We start from the raw sequence: 21,921 nt of genomic DNA on the forward strand, positions 1-21,921 counted from the left end.
TTACAAATCTTTTTTAACAGTGTAGGCACAACCTTTTAGGCTCTACGGTAAATCAGATATTGAAGACGGATAGACGGTTGTTTGTGTTTACAATTGAAGTTCTTTTTACTTGAAATATCATATAAACTCCTTCATCGTAACTTAATCATCATCAATGTTGTTATTTGTAAATTATGATCCTTTTATTATATGGAGAATGCACACTGTTTTCAGATTCTACTACTGAATCATAAAAATATATAAAGCTCAACTTGTGATGTAAAAGTATGTTGAATTTGTCCAAATAACCAATTGTATAGAATTGCAGCGAATTTTTAATTTCTTAACACTGAAAAAATGACAGTGAACAGAAGTGTAAATTTAATGTTCAATAACAGTTGTACAGATATCAGAGTAGTATATCAGACAAAAATAATTAACTAATTCGTTGTTTGGTTTCGACAATAAGTAATAAATCTCACTAATAATTACGATGCAAAATGAGATTACGACACGTCTCTCTAATCGCGTCGATCAAGTTATCAATCTCAATAATTTCTAATAATATAAATTTTGCCATTCAATTATTTTAAATTTTAGAAGCTTTTAGTAAGTAGTATAAAAATAAAGGATAAAGAAAAACTGAAAATCAATTAATAGATAAAAAGAATCTAATTAAAAAATAGAAAAATTAGGAAACTTTTTCGAAAAACTCACCAGTTGTGTCAAAAGGAACAACAGCACAGTTGGCAGTTGATTCTGGTGCACATCGGTAGACAGCACCACCTGCTGTCACATTAGGTTGGGCAGTTTGAGCTCTAGGCGCACCCACTAATATCCTGTAACAAACAGACAGCTATACGCTAATACCAATATAAAAATAGAACAATAGATTTGATGAAATAGAGGGAGAATTTGAGATAAAACATACAACAAAGAGCTTCATGATGAGGAGAAAATTTGATTTATGTCTTAAAAGAGTTTGTTGTCAAGCATTTAATTACTTTTTTAAAATCAAATTTGCAGGTGCGTATGCTGATCGATAAGAAGAGAAAAGAAAACTTGATTATATTTATTTTTTACTGAAATTTTATCAAAATAATAGTGTTTGACAAAAGCTTGAAAATTCTATTGCTCTAGAAAAGTAGTTCATAATATCTTATAACCACGAAGTTATGTTTTCGTTGTACTTTTTGAATAGAAAACAAGGCGACAATAAATAAACTTAACTTATAGGCAGCACACTGAAATTTTTTTTTGTGTGTGTGTAACATACATAACTAAACGATGATTTTCTAGAAAAGGATCTAAATTCTGCGTTTCCCTTCTTTGCACATGGAAAATGCATTCTGTATTGTTTTGCTAATTGCTGTTCTCTTGTCTACCATGGTTTCTCTATTCTTTTCTACAATTAATTTTTACATTTCTATTTTTGGCAATTGAGCCTTTTCATACTACTATCCTGCTTTAACTACTATCCTATTCATATTACATCATTCACGTGCTATTTTACATCATTCACGTGCTGTCATCCTGATGTAAAAATAAAAGGTCGGTAACCCATTTAAAAATAATCTATTTTAAGTAATATCTGATTTATAATAATGTGGTTATCGTACTTCAACACGGAGAAAAAAAATTCTGGTAAAATTACCGAAATGTGCAGTAATGACACTTCTGGTAAATAAAAAAAACAAAACAATTTCGGTGTTATAAAACCAAAATAAATATAATTTGGTAATTTTTCTCCTTTGTATATTAACGGTTTGCCGAAAATTGTGGTTTTCAAAATTATAGTTCTTATTCCAATACTTTTAGTAAAAAATACATAATTTAAAAATAAATTTAAGCATTTAACCTCCCCTAAATAGTTTCTTTCATGCTATTTTCTAATATGTCATGATAAAATTATCAAATTTTATTACATTTTAAAATTTTATGACATATTATAAAACTATATTTTAGTGTTAATTTTACCAAAATCATTACCAAAGCGCTTCAGTAAAAATCTCCGAGCTTTTTGGTAATTCCATAGACCCAGAAACACAATATACTGTAGCATATTCTGGTAGTTTTGACAATACTTTTTTTATCAGTAAGGTTATAGTGAATTGACAAAACAGGAAAACTGACAATATGCTCATTGAGAACTTAAGAATGACTTTGATTTTTCATTTAATTCAAAGATCATTTAATTACAAGGATCCTTGATCTAAATGGATGATTTTTTATTTATTTGAAGGGTAATCTACAATATTAAAGAAAATTCCTTTTGGTTCTACAATTTTCTCACATTTTCATTTCTTTCAACATTTTTTTTTTCTACTGTAAAAAAATGCAACTAAAATGTCAGTAAAAAAAAATCACTATTATCAAAGTCTTAGTAGGACACAGTCGATTAGTCAACAAAGCTACATTTAGCCCGTAAACCCCATGTTTGACATGCCTGCTATAATTCCTCCCTTTTTTTCCGACAACTTCGAAAAAATAAAGCTAAAACCGAACCACAACGAGTGATATGAAGCACGGAATATTCAAAATATTTTTCTGTTTCTCAATCGTGTTGAACAAAGATGAATTGTAAGCAAAACACTCCTTCGTTTATCTGCTCAAACTCATCTGTAAAAAGTTAAGGCAGAACTTCTGCTGGAAGAAGAAGCTCTTCTCTTCAGGCAAGAACTTATTATTTAAAAATTACTCTCTGGTTACAAAAATAGTTTGACAGATCTTCTCAACGAGTAACTTATTCCTGCTGTATTTCACGCCACCATGATACTTTTTTCTTTCCATCACGCTTTTACTAATCTCTGTTTCCTCAGCATCAAGATAAAGTGATGATTTACAGATATACGCCATTGCGCCAAATGTGAAATCATAAGACAAACAATAATCCTAGTTTTTTTTAATAAATTAGTATCATTTTCTTCCTTTCAGTGTTGGCGAATGGAAGCTTTAACTAACTGTGGTTGCTGACTGAAGGTGTGATAATAGGAACGTTACATGAAGTACTGATTGATAGTATCTTTGCTTGGCGCTATTAATAGCTAGCGAATACTACAAGAATTGGCCCTTTAAATTGTTCTTAGGATCGAAAGAAAAATCAAATTTTTTTGTTAAAAAAATTTAACAAATTTTTTTTTATATATTTCATAGGAGACCGTTCAAATGTTACGCAAGCGTATACTTGGAAATTTTTGACTCACCTTCCCTCCCCTTCCCACCAAAAAATAAATAAATCTCAAAACCACCATCCTTGCTTACGTAAGGAAACCGCAACATTCTTTTTTTTTTTAATACTAATTTTTAGCTGCTAGTTTTACGCTTCCTGTACTAATTTTAGGCGTAAATCGAAATAAAAAAAAAGCAACTTTACGTGAAACAGAGAGTTTACGTTTTAATAAGTGTTATAGAATTTTGAAAATAATATTTTCTTTAAGAATTTTTTGAGTTCAAAATTATTGACCTCTGAAAATCTTCACAGACATTTTTTAAAACTTTTTTCCTTCCCCGAACTTTAATTCCTCATTTCGATTTTTTTCTTGTGCAATTTTTTAAAAAATATTTTTATTTTGCTTTTAAAGAAAAATTTAAAAAAAAGGGGGATTTTAATATATTTCGCGCACCTCACCTTCTCCTTGTCAGCAAAAATAAGCAAATCAAAAACCTCCTCCTATTCGAACGACCCCTAACATAATTAATTCCATTAGATGTAATATACAGAATTTAATCGCTCAGAATCGTCCAAAACAATATTAAATAGTAGATTTGAAACTATCCTCAAGTTTGGTTCAGCATTGAGTGTAAAAAGATCATAATCACCGTTTACAATAGTCAGATATTTTACTAGGAGCACCAACCTTAATTTCAGTTCGGCCTTGAACGTAAAAAAAACTATTCGCAACGATCAGTATTTTCAATAAACTAATTCAAAACTAAACTGGAATTTATTTTAACCTTAATTACAATTGTGTTACAGTATAAAAAAATAAGTTATTACCCAATAATTCCTTACTTTACGTTTTATTTACCTTTAATTGTAAAAAGCAGCACTGAGGGAAAAAAGCCATAACTACCAGAATGTAATAATATTTACCGTACTTCTGGCTCTATGAAAATACCAAAACGTTGGATAATTCTTACCGAAGCGCTTTGGTAATCGCTCTAATTGATTTGGTAAGCGTTTTAAACATTTTTATCATGACACATTAGAGTTTGAAATAAAAACCATTTATTCGGTTAAATTTACTTTTCTGTTTTCTATTTTTTACTGAATGTCTGATAATAAGAACTACTATTTTGAAAATCAGAACTTTCGGTAAACTATTACCATATAAGCTCTGAAATTACCAAATGAATAGTTTAAACACCGTATATTTTGGTTTTTAATACCAAATTTTATTTTTTTTAAAATTTTTTATTTTTTTATTTTTTTTACTTCTTTAACCAGACATGTTATTACTGCGTCATAAGGTAATTTTATCAGATTTTTTTCTCCGCGTGGTAATAAAATATAGTTTACAACAATCAGCTATTACACAAAAATTAGAAATCAAAATAAATTTTAGTTAACGTTAATCACAACAGAATTGAAAAAATGGAAAAAATTTAAAAGCGTAACAGTTAATAACGAAACGGTTAAGTAATTATAAAGTAGTTTTAATTATGATAATTCATGCTAATTGTATTTTACGTTTTATACTAAAACTAAACATCAATTTTTTTTCTTCATGAAATTATTTTATAAGCTAACAAGAGAATAATGATAGCTTTCCTTCAGTGCAAAACAGTTCTTAGTAAAATATGGGTTTTGTCACACAGATAAGATACGCTATTTCTCAAGTTCCCAACATACCAAAGGTCAAAATTTTGAGGATTAAATGTGCTACGGTGGTTGGGGGGTTTGATTGAAATAATGATAGATATTCCATTGACGTTACTGGTGGCCCACAAGGTTACTTGAAAAGGTTATGTCTACAATATATGTAGTATATTTTAAGTGTTAGTTTAAAAAAATTAGGAAATATATTTTCTGTGTCCATAGAACATTTTGAAAGAAAAAAAAGAAGAGATTTTTACAACTTTAAAGGATATTGCATTAGGAGTATTCTTTTTTGCTAATTTATTTAGCTAACATAACATACTTATAAAAATATTACTATAGTAAAATTTAACAAATTCTAATTTAGAAAATACACAATTAAACATTGGGAAGATTTTGCAAATTCACGTAAGATTCCATTCGCTCCCGAACGTAACGTGTTATTGTTTTAAATTTTAAATTTTTTTTTTTTAAGATTCTACGTAATTTTACGTTTTGTTGACGTGGTTTTTCAGAGCCACAAGTACGCTGTTGAATGTTGTTTTCTGTTTTAGCCTATCTTCTAATTAACAATAAGGATATGTTTCAGATCAATTAAGAAATACGCAAGCACAAAAAAAGATGCAAGATTTTACAGCGAATTGTTAAGCACTTGTGTGTGAGCGCTTGCGTTCTTGTTATTTGTTTTAAATTTTTTTTCTTCTTAAAGATTCTACGTAATTTTACGTTTTGTTGGCGTGGTTTTTCAGAGCTACAAGTACGCTGTTGAATGTTGTTTTCTGTTTTAGCTTATCTTCTAATTAACAATAAGGATATGTTTCAGATCAATTAAGAAATACGCAAGCACAAAAAAAGATGCAAGATTTTACAGCAATTGGTTTATTAAGAAAAAAAAAAAAAGAAAAAAAAAGCTTTATTGATTTTTAGTTTAAAATTATGATTGTTTAATTGCAGTGTGTTCATAAGAAAAAAAGATGTTTTCTCGAAATTTCAAAAATTTATTTAATTATACAATTTATCTTGAAAGAATTTTCTTTTTTCATAATATCCACTTCCATTGCGAGTTTTTGTTTAAATTTTGATGTCGAAGTTAAGAGGATTTTTCAGTACTTTAGTGTTTTTAACTTAACAGGTTTTTTGCATAATCTCTTAATTTCATTCACGTAAGTTTGGTATTTTTTTACAACCGTGTGCGCATTTCACCAAAACTAACACGTGCACTAAAATTATGTACATGATTCAAGTTAAAAAACTGAACGTTTTAAACTTCTTTGTTAAATATGATAGCATTACATAGGCTTTTTAACAAGAGATAATAAAAAACAATGTTCTTACAAAAAGGTACTATGAAATTGAAGCAATAAATCAAATAGAAGCATTTATATAAACTATAAGCATAAAAAATTGAGTTGATTGATTTGTTGTTTGACTTCAGTTGCTTGATTAGTAAATTATATCCGAATTCTTTTCAATCAATATATTCATGATCTATTGCGTTTATTTAAAAAATATTTTGAAAGTCCACTTAATTGCCAAACCATGGAAATCGTAATAACTACCACCAATATAATTCTTGTTTATTTCCATTGAAATAAATTATGCAATTATCCTATCTGAACATATAAACATCGATTTAAAAAATAACAGACTGTTATCTTTTAAAACAATTTTCTTTAACAATAATATACGAAAATAAGAATTTGTTCTTCAGAACTGCTTTAAATACATTCTTTTTTAATTTTTTCTCTCTTTATCATCGCTAAAGTGCATGCAGTAGCGTTATAACAAGGGTCATTGACTAAGTATTTTGGAAGCATGAAGAGTTACCAAGAGCTCGTAAACAAAGTTTACAACCTTTTCACCACGTGGTAACATAATTCCCTTACAGTTATATAGTGAGGGACTGTATTTTAGTTAAGGAAAAAGGAAAATTCACATGGAGCGAATAGTCGTTAAAGCTTTAAAAAAGTTTCATATTTAAATCAATTCTACTCCAATGGAAATCTTGGAATCTGATTTGACAGTATGTTAATTGGGTACTTGCAAAATATCACAAAGTATTGTTCAATCACGTAGTTGTGCTTGGCGTGTTAACGTTACAGCTTTAGGGCTTGGGTATATTGTCACGCTGAATCATTTTTTGGATCAGATTTACCTGGATACCGGTAAGTGACGTCACGTGTGTGTACTGAACTAGATTAGCTGACCCACGCATGACGTCGCTTGCAGGGATCCAATTGATTGACATATTGGATTGATCTACGTAATTTAAAAATACTGATTTGACAAGAAAGGGAAAAAAACAGTAATGTGTAAAGTGCTAAAGAAGCATTTAGTAATGCATGTCTTGTTTTTCAGACATATTTCCGAGGCCTTTCGTCTAAAATAATGTTTTTTAATGAACAACATATTGTTGTTATAGCTGTTGCGAGTTATTTATAGCTGCTTAAATGAAAATAATGTATCTCAAAGCACCAAGGCACGCTATGTTGAATTAAATAATGATGAAAATTTTAAATATGACGAAATTTCACGTGTTCCTTCTTTACTTTTTTTCTTCTTCTTTCCCAAAGTACAAAACGTTTATAGTCAAGTCTTTTAAGTTTTAAAACGACGCACATTAAATATTTTTTAAATTCTTCAACCTTAGACCATTTATAATGGAATTTTCTACTTTTTTTTCTTCTTCAGAATGTGCTGTTGGTGGGAATAAAAATCAATTCGTTTAATTTATTATCATTTGCTCTTGCCACTTATTAAGATGAAAATGCTTATTAAGCTAATTATTAAACTGAAAAGCAAGGAATTGTTTTTATACTTTGACATTTTTAAGATCACTAAAAATCATTGATTGTTGTCACTGATTGATTGATTATTCAGATTACTCAAATGTATCCACTTTGATCCTTCATTTGCTCATTCAATCGCTAGTGAGTTCCGATATTCATTCAAAATATTTTGCCTCTGACGTAAGAATGTTTGAAACCAGATTGATAAATTTCTCGAGCTCTACAAATTTCAAATTATTTTTCTAGTGGAGTTAATCAGCATTCAATTTTTTCAAATATAATTAATCTTCTAAGTGTCTAAGACGTTTAAATAATTGTTAGGAATGTCAACCAGAGTTTAAAATTTGAGAAAAATAGTAAATGTTTCTAATTAGGATGAATCTATAATGTACGGTACGAAAAATTCTGTTGAAATTACCTTATTGTATGGTAATGGTAATGACATTTTTGGTAGGAAAACACACGATAATTCTCGTAATTTTTGCGTTCATGTGGTAAATGTTTACCGGAAATTCTGGTTATCAAAATAATTCTTATTAAATACCCCAAATTCAGTAAAAAATACAAAACTGAGAAATAACCGAATAAATGGTATTTTTGCTTTGCTGTAAGATATCATAATAAAGTAACCAAATTTTGTCACATATTATAAAACCATATTTCATTGTAAATTTTACCGAAATGATTACCAAGGCGTTTCGGTAAAAAATAATTATCTTTTTGGTGTTTCATAAAGCTAAACACATGGTAAATTATACCATATTTTTCTAGTTCTGACCATATTTTTTTCATTGTATTTTTAACGTGCTACGTAATCTTACTAAAATTTGCTATAACCGATATTTTAATTTTCACCCATATTCTCAATATGTGGTTGGTCCCTAATATATTTTTAAATCGGTTTTTATCTCTGATGCTATCTTCTAAAGAGAACCAGCAGCTTAAGTTGGGGAGGAACTCCAAGAAAAGGGACCGGGATTATTTGAGTGGGTGATGTCAAAAAAGAGTGGAAAATGTCAGTATTTAACACCCCATTTCCATTTTTTTTCCGAGAAAGAAAGGTATCAAATTTGGTTGTTAGAAGAAGACTACAGTTAATAGTCTTTTTACAGGAGGGTAAAATGATAAACAAAATACCTGTGTATAAAACTGAAATCCCTTTTATAAAATAAATTCAAAGAATACTACGAATTAAAGATTTAAATAATTCAAATTTTGAAGGAGTTTTTTCGAGTTAATTGGAATTGTATCATACGAATCCTTAATGCCGTGAATAAACAAATGCGTTTAAACTACATCTATTGCATCGTATTGGTAGTTATTAAATGCCGTGAATATATAAACGTCAACAAAGCTTGTATTTTACAGACGAACACTCCAGATGAATGTAACTAGATTTCTAAAGCATCATATTGAATAATGGGGTAAAATTTAATGTTAATCTTTTTCTTTTCGCAAAGATTAAAAAATATATTTGAAAACTATTTTACAGGTGAACACTCCAGATGAATGTAACTAGATTTCTAAAGCATCATATTGAATAACGGGGTAAAATTTAATGTTAATTTTTTTCTTTTCGTAAAGAATAAAAAAAATACATATTTGAAAACTATTTTACAGGTGAACACTCCAGATGAATGTAACTAGATTTCTAAAGCATCATATTGAATAACGGGGTAAAATTTAATGCTAATCTTTTTCTTTTCGTAAAGATTAAAAAATATATTTTAAAACTATTTTAGAAAGTGTGGATAAAATTCCTTTAAGGGAAAAAAATTGTCCTCATTCCAGTTTTAATTTTTTTTTTTTACAAATATTTCAAAGACAATACACATTCAAATATACTGACTTTCAATGTAAGAATCATTAGTATTCTAGGTTGAAAGTTATAAAATTAATATCCAAAAGCATAATAAATTCATAATTTCAATGAAATGAAAATTGTTTAAATTATCATCCATCTAAGCACACTAAATTTAGTTTTTCTAAATTAAAACTCATTTTTTCTAAATAGAACATAGCTCTCTAAGGCGCTAAATAACAAAGCACATTTTTGTTCTTATTTTATCGAAAGTACACTTTTCTGAAATTTTAACTCGAATATCATTTAGTGGAGCGATTTATGCGCTATTGTACTATTCATTGAGTACATTTTCCTTGCGAATTTGAGTGTGCTAATTCACCTTTAGCCAATTCATCATAAAATAAGTATTGTTCAAAAATAAAATATATTCAGTATAGATCGTGCATAAACTGTTCTCAGCACATAAATTGTTCGAGATTTCTATATGCATAATTTTTTTTAATTGAACAAAAAATAACTTAGAATTCCTTTCCAGATTAAAAAAAAAAATGTTAAGAAGAGTAGCTTTCATTTCTTTAACTTCAAATTTAGATCACATTTCCCGCCTCCCATTCCCATCTACCCTTTATTGACAATCAAATTAAAATTGATGATTTATTGAAAAAGGATAAACTTAACTTAAATTCATAAACTTAAATCATAACTTATGAACTTAACTTAAATTCATAACTTATTAACTTAAAATCAATTTTCAGATTTAAAAAAAAATTACTTTAGTCTAATACAAAGCTTTCATTCTTGTAACTTCAAATTTAGATTACAATTCCATTTTCCCACCTATCCTTTATTGATAATTAAGATAATTAAATTGACATTTATATTGAAACTTATCAGCAAAGAATATATAATGTGAGAATACACTTACATATTCTTTGTTATCAGTTCTTTCATTAAACAACCATAAAACACTTATGTTATAATAACATTTGATAACCTGTTTAAAAATGTCAACCCAACATTAATAAATCTCAGCTTAACGAACGCCTATAAAAGGATATATGGATCGAATTGAAAAAACAATGTTCGTAATTTAAAAATTTCACTCCCGCTGTTATCAATCTTATGAACGAATAATACCGAAACTAAACATTTCTGACGAAACATGCTGCGATTGTTCTGATGAGATCTAAAGTCCATTTTGAAATCTTGGCAACTTGATGAATTGCTTGAGATAAAAATAACGGCCCTAAGGGAGAAAAAAGAGTAGCGACTCTTAAAAGATTTCATTAAGAAACATAGTAACTAAACATCTATCATGATTGCGATTTCGGGTGCTATGCGAAAGGTCTCTTTAAAATTTGACATTATCTGGATACGAGTGTCACAGAAAAAAACATTCTCATTTTTGAAATAGCTTGTCACTTTCAATATTAATAATTGAGATGGATAAATAAGAAAAATTAAGTTTTATTTTAATTTGTTTCGTATTTCTTATACACCATAATAAAAGCGAATTTTATTTATCATAGTCAATAAGCTCTCTAAAAGAACAATGAATTAAAATTAGGATGATATCTTCGTATTTGTAATCAGTAAAAAAAGGTCAAATATAATTTCAATTTTAATTATTTAGTCTGTTTTAAAAAAAAACTAAAACAGAATTTAAACTTTTATAAGTTTTAGTCTGTATAGTTTGGAACAAGACAATAGTCCACGGATCCTATCCTTACTCAAGGCGTTTTTTGATGTTCTTGAGATTTAATATTTAGGTCAATAATCTCCTCTAGGGCACTAGGGTATGATAAAATTTGCTAATTAGTTTTTACAATAAGTGGTTCACTTTTAAAAAAGGAGAATATTTGTAAAAAATATAATAAACAAATGGCAGCAAAAAAAAAAAATTTCAAAAAAAATAAAGAATTTGAAAACTAAAGAATAACTACATAGGAAATTTTTTTTGTTGGATTTATGCAAATACTTGATCTTTTCTTATTCAAGTGTGGGGATTTCAAATCCGAGTTTACAGCTGTACCGGAATTCTTGTTCCCAGAACGGAATCAAAAGTTAGAGTGATTTATCTGCAGCTAATGCCAAAATTGTCTCATGGACTCCTGGTACTGATTAAATTCCCATAGGGTGTTCTGGTAATAGTTTAAGTGCCTTCGGCTTAGAAGCTTCCCAGCCCTCAGATGAAATTTTTTGGGACCCCTCATATGCTTCATTATACCTAATTACTCACTCTTTCAGCGTTGCATTTCTCCCACCAATACTTCATGATTGATTCACCTTTTAAATGTACCTTAATTATGATTGGTTGAATGCGTTGGTTTGCAGGAAGTGAAGAAGAAGTTTCTCACCTTGTCTTCCAATTTTCAGATCAATCACTAGTCGAAATTCTTCTTCATCAATCAGTATATTTACTCAGGTATATAAATTCCCCAACTCATCAGAAGGACAAATGCTAGTAGCCGGTGTCACCCCCTCCCCCCAGCAATACATCCGTTGTCATTCCTACTTTGAAGGAAATGTGGACCAGATGGGTGCCAAACATACCGGAAATTTCCTGCGGAGACGGGGACAGTCTTAAAATTGTTACCATTCCTCTATCCTCTTCCCTCCAATAAGTTCTCAAGGTTGATAATTTCATCTACCCCTTATAAACTATCTATTAGGTTCACTCTAAACATACACTATAATTACTATTTGATTTTATTCTTGTAATTGAAATTTTAAATAAAATTGAAGGAATTTCTGAAGACATTAATAGTTAGCATTGTTTAACATATGCAGTCGAATTTCTATTTAACGAGCTTCCATTTTGCAAATTTCTCTATTGTGCGATTTTTTTTCGTGGAACCAAGAACATTTTGGAAATTTCTTCGTAATATAACTTCCAAATATCGAACTGAATTTTCTGTTTAACGAACTTTTCTTTGAGATCCACTTTCCCTATTTACCAAAATATTATAGAACTTTTCAAACTTGTTAACGCATTTTATGGGAGAAATGACTTTGAATAGATTTTTTAAGCCACTTAACTTTTAGAGAAATCAGTAAAATCCCTTTCCTTTTTTGTTTGCATTTCAAACGAAAAACTCAGATAAAATTAACGGATTTTATCAGTAGTAATTAAACTTAAGAATGCATGTGGTAATGTATGTTTAAAAGTACTTCTACAATAAATGCAGCTTTTATTTTACGCATGAATTTATCATTATTATTATTATTATTATTATTTTTTTGAAAATGCATGTAGAATGTACTGGATAATGTTTTGCTCTATTCTTGCTTTCCATGCAGATTTTTTTCATGGTTAAGATTTATAAAATGAATAGTAGATATAAGTTTACAAAAAAAAGGCGTATCAATTGCGATTTTAATTATGTCTAGTGTTTATAAATTTAAAACATATTTTGTGTTGTTTAAGTATTCCAAAAGATGATTTTCTATTTAATGAATTTCCCATATAACGAACTTATTATCGGCATTTAGCGACTTCGTTGAATAGAGGTCCGACTGTATATATTTTTTCTACCTAGAAGAAATTTATACAGATTTACCGGTGAATTGTTGGTTCGGACTACTAAAAATTGACTAGGATCACCGTAAATAATCGTTAGTAGTCCGTTGAGGGATAGTATTCTGTTTTGGTTATGTGATTTTCAGTTTCCTTTTTTGGTCAATGTTTTAGTCACAAAATAGCATAGTTCATCGTAGTTGTGATCATTACAAAGCGTCAACTTAGTAATTTTTCATTTAAGTACACTAAAATTAACTTTTTGAAAATAATACTGTATTAGAGACATGTAAGCAGACCAGTAAAAAAGTGTACGAACTAGTAATATCTTTTAGTTCTTGGTCCTTAGCACCTAGGAACTAAATTTTCTTAATTTCTACCCCTGAATTTACAACTTCCGAGGCGGTTTTTTTATATGGTTTTTCTTGTGATATTTCAACACTGGAAGAAGCTTTTGCAACATTAAAATAATAATTAGTTGATTATAAAATTTTAAGTGATACAAAATTAAAAGACTTATATTTCGTATCTGAAATTTGCTCTTTGAATTTGCTCTTTGAATTAGTACCTCACAATGAATGAATGTATTTAACTTATTATTTAGTTACTTGGGGGGGGGACACATTAAAAGCTAGATTGGATTCAACTATTTATTTATTGCCCTTTCAATTGTTTTAAAATAAGATTTTTCAATCAAGTTTGAAATGGTAGTAAAATTTAACAAGATATAGCTATTAACAGAGTGAAACACGTTAACCACCATTGAAAGTTGACCTCCATTATCAAGAATCAAATTTATCCCATTTAAATGAGACAAAAAAAAAAGAGAGAGAAAGAAAATCTTTGCAATCTGGCCACCTGTTTATCTTGTATGTTGATTTTGTTGTATTTTTAAATAACGTTTAATATCTTTTAAAATATTTATTTATGTATCCATTGTAAAACTCAAATGATTATTTACGGTATGATGGTATATATATTTTAAAGCTAAAGCTTTGCCATAAATATAAGGCCATTAAACTGTGGATTGTTGCTCCTTAAATTTTATTTGGCGAAAAAGCTCCTAAAAACAAAGGAATTTGGAATACGATAACGTAGGACACAGGTCAACCAAGTGCTAAATTTAGACAGCAGCAATTTCGAGCGATATTATGATGTGAGCTGCGATGACTCTAGGGATAGAGCGTTCGTCTTTCAATGAGGTGAACTGGGTTCAAATCCCAGCAATGACTAGTTGATACGAATCAGTATCCGGCTTGCACCGACCACAGTGTTGACGTGAAATATCCTCGGTAGTAGACGGATCATGGGTTAGAGTCCCTTTTCCGTCAGGATAGTGGGAGGTTTTCGTGGTTTTCCTCTCCACTTAACGCAAATTCGGCTTGGTTCCATCAAAAAGTCCTCTACGAAGGCAAATTACTTCCGATACTTGATCCAAGAGTTCCTTTGTCTTCTGGATTTGGTTCAAAATTACAAGGCTATGGCGATAAACATTAGTAGTCTTAAGCCCTAAATTGGGCCGACTGTTCAACAACGGTTTTAAAATAAAAATAAAATATTATGGCGTAACGTGCCTCAAGATTTCTAACAGTGCATGAGTGCATCTAGTATAATGATTGATTTAAAAGGGAAAAAAGAAATAAAAAGCTTAGAATGCATTAAACCGTTTAATATTAATTGCTTCCATAAACAAAAGGAACATCATGTTTTACAGAATCAGACTTAGAGATTTACATAAATCTAATAGTCGATTTTAGTCTTTAAATATGTTTTTATCTTACCCTACCTTAAAGCAATGAATCGTTGAACTCAAACCGTTTACATAAACAATACTTAGCTTTTTTTTCTTAATAAACAAAAGCAATTACGTTTTACACAATCAAACTTGAGATTTAAATAAATAGTCAATTTCAGTATTTTTTTAATGTTTCTTAGTCTTATCCTTTTCTCAAAACTTTTCTTAAATCTAGGATAAAACATTCGTCGATTACCCTTTATGGACATAATACTTCAAACGCTTATCTTAAATATTCTATAAATTTATTTTGAGTAAATATTCAAGTGCCGCATTAACAAAGGTGTAATTCCTTAAACATTAAGATTTCACGATAACCAAAAAAACTGTCATTATTGATAACAGAATACCGGACCACACAACGCGAACTATTGGCACGGATACGTTTAATGGCAGGAGAGAGAAAATAATGCCGAAATTCTAAGACGTTACCGACTATTGCATTTCTAACCTACCATTATACCCACAACATTAAAATAAATAGATAAATAAATTCGTCCGGAATACGACATTAAATTTTTAAGAAATTGTGCACTATTAGTAAGAAAGGAAATATGTTTTTTTTTCTTTTTTTTCTTAAACATGTAAGCACAAATAAGAGGTATTGATATTAGATATTCAATATATATAGAATATAAATTGATATAGAATTCTTTATGAGTTGAAATATTGTCTATAATTATGCTTTAAAATGAAAACAATTAGCTTTTTATTAATTTTGCGTACAATATAGTTGCGAAATTTAAAATTTTATCTAAATTTGTTTTGTTAATCTGCATAATTTTTTTAATTGAATTCATTTTATAAATTTAATTAATATAAATATAACTTTTGACCAATAAGGACCTTATTTTGCATACAAATTATGATTTCTCGATAGTTAGATTTTATATCAACTAAAAAGCATGCAGTCATTTTACTTTCGGAAACAAGAGGATTATTTTTTTAATTCATTCTTTGATAAAATTATATGTTACTAACATACAGCAACTTGTTGTTTCCTTGAAAATTTTATACCTATCCATTTTATTACAAATAATATTTAAAAATTATAGTGTCATTTTTGAATGGGCAATATAAAAAGGATTTTACCATCCTAAAAGTAAAGAACTGGAAATCAATTGCTGGGAGAAGGGCAGAATGGGAAAAGCTTCTGAGGAAGGCCCAGGCTCACAAAGGGCTGTCGTGCCAATGCTGACGATGATGAATATAAGAAGCAGTTTTTAAACAAATACGTTTCTAAAATTACAAAATCATTATTTTAGGGGCTTACGTATGAGAATGAAATTTTTTTACAAATGAAAAATTCTAAACGTTAAATTTGGTTTTTCTAAAATGTTAGTTTTTTAAAATGATAAATTTAAATTTGGCGTAGATACGTTGAAAGATAACATTTAAATACATTGTGTTTGAGTGAGGTAATTTTTTTATTGCTTTCTGTATAGTTAAACTCAAAGAGATCATATAAAATTGTGTGTTCCAATATTTTGGTGTGTGTAAATATATATGTAATATGCCATGCCTATATGTAATTTAAAGTAATATGTAGTATACGGTAATTCACTATAGGTGCAATGACAGCTAGGCAGTCACGTATATATTTTTCGAACAGCAGAATCAGCATTTTTTTTTTTATTACCGCAATGCAACCTTTTTTTAGCGCATGGTGCATGGTGCTCTAACTGTTAAAGTTCCTTTTAGATTTTCTTTTTCGTAATGCTGTTTCACGTGAAAATTTGAAACACTAAACGATAGTTGACTAAATAATTAAATTAAATGAAACAATTAGATAATACAATCTACGCTTTTTAGTTCGATACTTCCTTTATAACGATCACTAGAGGATGTCCCGTTTGCTGTTGCTATAGACGCAATGTTATTTCAACACCCATTAGAATGTCGGAAGTGAATCTTTTATTCCAATATAGCTAATAAAATTTTGTTTCATTTTTGTTCTTCAAAATCCAAAAAATCACTCCAAAATCAGGTGTTAACTAACGTAATAATCTATGATAATAATCTGAAAAATAATAATCTATAATAATAAAAAAAAATAGTGAAATCGCTCTTTTATTGATGTTCCGCTCAGTAAACATGAAACATCTGGAATTCTTTTTGAAAGAAGAAAGAGTGACCGGACCACCCATTCTTAACTCACGAAAACCTGAGCGTAATCTATGGTCAGAAGAATTATGAAAGATGGATTACTTACTACGATTTAGAATTTGAAGTGGATATTGCACCGTCATTTAGAAATCAGTGCATAACCTTTCAAAATTTCTTTTTAAATCTCTGAATGTATTCATTAATCACATTTTAATTATTTGAAAGCAGTATTCACTCTTTTTGTTAGATGTCGTAGGACAGGGGTGTCAAACTCAAAAGCTAACTTGGGCCAAATAAACAATGCTTATCTTCAGGTGGGCCGCAAAAAAAAATCAAAGTTCATAGAAACAGATATTTTCATTTTGAATTGTAATAAACACATATAAAGTTAAATTATTGTTTACGTCCTGATACTTGACATCTCTTCTCTGCTATTATCTTTTCTATTTCGGGACAAATTTTATTGGCCGAGACTACTTTCAAAATTGACCCAACGTGAGCGTTATTAATACGGTTTCGGACAGGAGATTTATTTCCATTCATAACAGAAAATAATTGCTCGCACTGATAAGTACTTCCAAACATGGAAATAATTTCATATGCGAATTTTCGAGTATTTTCAAACCTTGCCGGTAAATATTTGTAAAATTCAGGCACACCCACTTCAATGAATTTTGCCTTCAAATTTGAGTCGCACTGAATCTCAATCACTTCCATTTGCATATAACTGGGTACTGAGTCTATATTTATTGAGAAAATCGAAGAAAACAAACAAAATTTGTCTTCCAAAGAATTAAAATCTTTAAACCTTGTTTCAAATTCTGTTCTAAGATTTGAAATTTTTTTCTGCGTATTTTTGATACGATGCAGTATCATCTAAACTAGATTTGTTCTTGTTGCACGTTGGGAAGTGCGTTAAATCTTCATTTTTCAGTTGCCTTTCCCAAAGAAATAGTTTACATTTGAATGCTTTTTTAATTATGTCAAACATGTTCGTAATGATCTGATCCTTGCCTTGTAACAATAAATTTAAATCGGATAAGTGTTTGGTTATATCAACCATAAAAGATAAATCTTGCAACCATATTTGATCGGAGAACAAGCTTGTATCTTGATTTATAGTTTGTAAAAACTTACATATTTTTTCTTTCAAATCCCAGAATTGATTGAGAACCTTGGAGCAAGATAACCAACTTACCTCGCTATAATAGGATAAACCTGATTATGTACTATCTAATTGATAGCTTAGTGTGAAACGGACTCCATTTCAGCAAATTAGAATTTTACATTTTCGAGCGGACAATTTAAAATGATCCGTATAGTTTATAAATAAAGTATATTATAATTTTATATGCTGGTTTCGTTTCTAATTCACATTTCTATTTTATTTTTACTTTGCTTCGGGCCACAAAAATGTTCATCTCGGGCCGCGAGTTTGACACCCCTGTCGTAGGAGGTTACAAAAACAAAGCGTTTTAATATTTTGACACCGTACTCATGAAGCAAAATTTTAAAATCTAGAAAAAGCACTTAATGATTAGCTAAAGTTTATGTGCAATATTAAAAGAAGTCTTTTGAAAATTTTTTAAATGCATTTTCAATCTTCAGTGTGCTATATTAAACAATACTTGTACTTCATTGGCTTAAAAAAAATTTCGTATTAGTTAGTTTTATAATTCCCTTTTAAAGGTAGCATATTTTTTCCAATATCAGTTCAGCATTTGGGAAATACGAGTAAATATTGCTTTAATTTTATGTAGTCACGATATAGCGACCTCACGTTATAACGTTCACTTTCATCTGGATCACAAAATCGTTATATCGAGCGTGAACTATTAATATATTTTGCATTAATGTCATAAGTTATAACCTTTTTTTTAAAAAAAAAATTAAAGTATTTAATGGGGACATTACATTAACACTGTAGCTAGCAGCAATGGCTCAGGGGATAGAGCGTTCGCCTTCCAATGAGACGAGCCGGGTTCGAATCCCAGTCGATATGAATTCCGCATCAGCGCTGACGTGAAATATCCTCAGTGGTAGACGGATCATGGGTTAGAGTCCCCTTGCAGTCAGGCTAACCGTGGGAGGTTCTAGTGGTCTTCCTCTCCATGTAACGCAAATGCGGGTTAGCTCCATCAAGAAGTCCTCCACGAAGGCAAATTTGTCCCAATACTCGATCCAGGAGTTCACTTGTCTTCTGGATTGGGTTCAAAATTACAAGGCTACGGAGTTGAACATTAGTAGTCGTAAACCCATAAAATTGGATCGGTTGTTCAACGACACTTATGAAATAAAATAAAATTAACACTGCAGCAGATTAAATAATATAATAATAGAGTTTTTGTATCACCTTTGTTTTTTTTAATGTATTTTCGAAAAAAAAGAGCTTACTATAAAATATTTACTTTCGCGACATAAAAGCATTGCTAAAGCGTTACAATAAAATAATTTCGGAAGCTATAATAAGGCTTTAAAACTGTCAGGAACAGTTTTTTCTCATCACAGACAAACAGACAGAAGAAAATTTACGATCAGACCTAAGCTCTTGATACGCGCATATGGCGAACAAATGAGTTTTCACAAAAAGTTCTCAAGAAAAAGTGATAAAAACTTTTTAAGCGATAAAAATATGACGATGCCGATTTTCTTGACTTGTGAGTTTTTACTAGATAACAGTGTCCATATCTCAAGTAGTAGCTTCCAAACCCCCTAATTCCACCCCTTTTAGCAAAGTGTGAGAAATGATATAAGTTGCAAGGTCGAGCCTTGATGACTAAGAGCTTTGGGAATACAACAAGTGGGAAACTCTGTTCACCATTTTCTCCCCCAGCCCAGCTTCTGCGTATGAGGGATTTTTTAAAAAAAAATCGAATTTTTGCGTGTTTTAAAATTATACTTTAATTCTGATTTATTGGCTTATGGGCAACGGGAAAATTAAGGTAAATTTAAAACAGCGTGGAGGAAAAAACAGTGCCGAAGGCAAGCGAAAATTATTAAAACTGATTAAAAATTATTAAAACTGAATTTTTTTTTTTATCCAAATAAATAGTTTTTATGCCATGCTCTAAGGTATCATGATATTATTTATTTATTTTTTAATTATTTATTTATTTATTATTTTTCAATTTAATTCATTTATTTTTTAATTTTTAAATTTCAGTCATAGTTTTTATCAAATAAATTTATTTTCGTCATCCTTTTGTTTCAGGACTATTTCATCCGCTTTTTTTTTTGGATAAATTATAATTTAAAAATGACTTATTGCTCTGATTACTGAAAAACGCAAAATTGAAAGTTTCAACGCAAATAAAATGAGCAGAATTAGTTGATAGTTCTTAATCGCATTAATCGTTTTATCTTTGTGTGGTTATCAATTAGAAATAAAATATAAGATTATCACATTGATTGACCAAACAGGACATTTGAGTAAAAAGTTTTTTCTTAAAAAAAATATTATCGAGAACTGATATTTTTGTTACAACTTTAAAAAAAAAGTATCCTGAAATAATATAATAAAATCAAATCAAAATAATTATTATGATAATAAATTATAACAAAAAACTATGTAACATGAAAAATCTAATAATAAATTATGATTAGAAAAAGTTACCTAAAATATTTTTTCCTACAGGAATAGAAGATATTTTCAAACTAATAATTTAGATTCAATTAGTTATCTAATTAGATCTATTAGATAACTAATTATCTAATTAACGTAAAATTATCTAATTACTAAAACTGAAATTCCCACGGAAATCCAAACGCGAGAGACGAAATTAGTTTAACTTAATTTCCGTGAAAGTTTCTGAACAGTTTAGACTTATCTACTAATTTTGGCTATTATCCCCACACTAAAGCATTGCTGGCGACTCATAATTATTTGCCGACTGGTCTGAGAGAGTCACAAAAGTCTGAGTCCAGAAATAATCTGTCTCATTTCAAGACTAATTACAAAATAGAAATTCAACGAGCGTGATGGTGGATATCAAATTGCGGCGGGAGAGTGGACCTGCGGTTACGTTTTAACTATGATTTTTAACCTTCTGAAGTTATATGGGTTTTTTTTTCATCATCATCTGAAGGACAAACTAAGAGATGTCATAAATTTACAACATACATTTGTAAGAATGTATTTTTTTTATAGGCTCCATTTTTTCTAGATTTATTTACGTAAGATTAATAAAAAGCAGAAAATGTTTGTTACTATGTTTCGAACAAAAAACTTCTCGAATGATTTTGCTACATTTATCTGAAAATGTCTGAAATAAACAAGAAGTTTAGATAATTTGATAAAAGTATTATCGAAGAATTAATTTCTAATAAGCGATCTAAAGAATTACAAAAATTAATTATCATTTACGGTTAATTTTTCCCATTAAAGCTATAATCAAGAATTTTATTAAATATGAAATTGCACACTGTAAAAAACTCCGGATCAAACTGCCGTGCATCATCGATAATTATTATTTAATTAGAGTGATTCAGAGATTTTACGGTAATTATTACTGTAAAAATCACGATATATCAGATTTTTTGTTCCGTATCATATTCCGGTTAAAATGGATTTTACGGTTAAAAAGTACCGGTATCCTGTGTGCTGGTACTTTTTACGATAATTTGATGCTGTATTTTTTTAGACACTACTGCATTAGAAAGATATATTTAAAAATATTTTCGGTTATAAGCAATAATAAAATTCCTTTAAAAAGGAAAAAATAATAATAAAACAAAATTATTTCTTACAACATCATTTAATGGAAAAAAAAATTTAACTATGAAAATATAGAGAATTTGCCCTTATGCAACGTATATTAGTCAAGCATAATTAATTTTTGAAATTTATACAGTAATTACTACATTTATTGGTTTGTTTATTTTTTCGTTGAAACATTTTAAAAACAAATCAATTTCTATCGGCGTTTATACATTTGATGTAAAAAAAAATAAATAAATAAAAAAGTAACATACGCAGTGATATTAAAATTACTAATAAGTAAAAAACTGGAGTGCAAACTTAAATTGAAATTTTTTTTCAAATTATGCGATTCGGGAATTACAAATACCTTAAATGGACCTAAAACTCAACCGCAATTGACCTCTTTCATTTAA

The 21,921-nt window shown here is 29.1% G+C and overlaps 1 protein-coding gene across 1 annotated transcript in view; it reads right to left on the bottom strand.

Moving 5' to 3' along the window:
• LOC107437681 (integrin alpha-PS2) overlaps positions 1-21,921 on the bottom strand; it is an 85,817-nt gene that overhangs the window by 57,550 nt on the left and 6,346 nt on the right. The window contains exon 2 of the mRNA XM_043045912.2: positions 697-818. Within this exon, the coding sequence (XP_042901846.2) occupies positions 697-818 (122 nt within the window). The remainder of the gene's footprint in view (positions 1-696; positions 819-21,921) is intronic.

The sequence above is a fragment of the Parasteatoda tepidariorum genome, chromosome 10 (genome assembly GCF_043381705.1).
Source record: "Parasteatoda tepidariorum isolate YZ-2023 chromosome 10, CAS_Ptep_4.0, whole genome shotgun sequence".
Taxonomy (NCBI): Eukaryota; Metazoa; Arthropoda; class Arachnida; order Araneae; family Theridiidae; genus Parasteatoda; species Parasteatoda tepidariorum.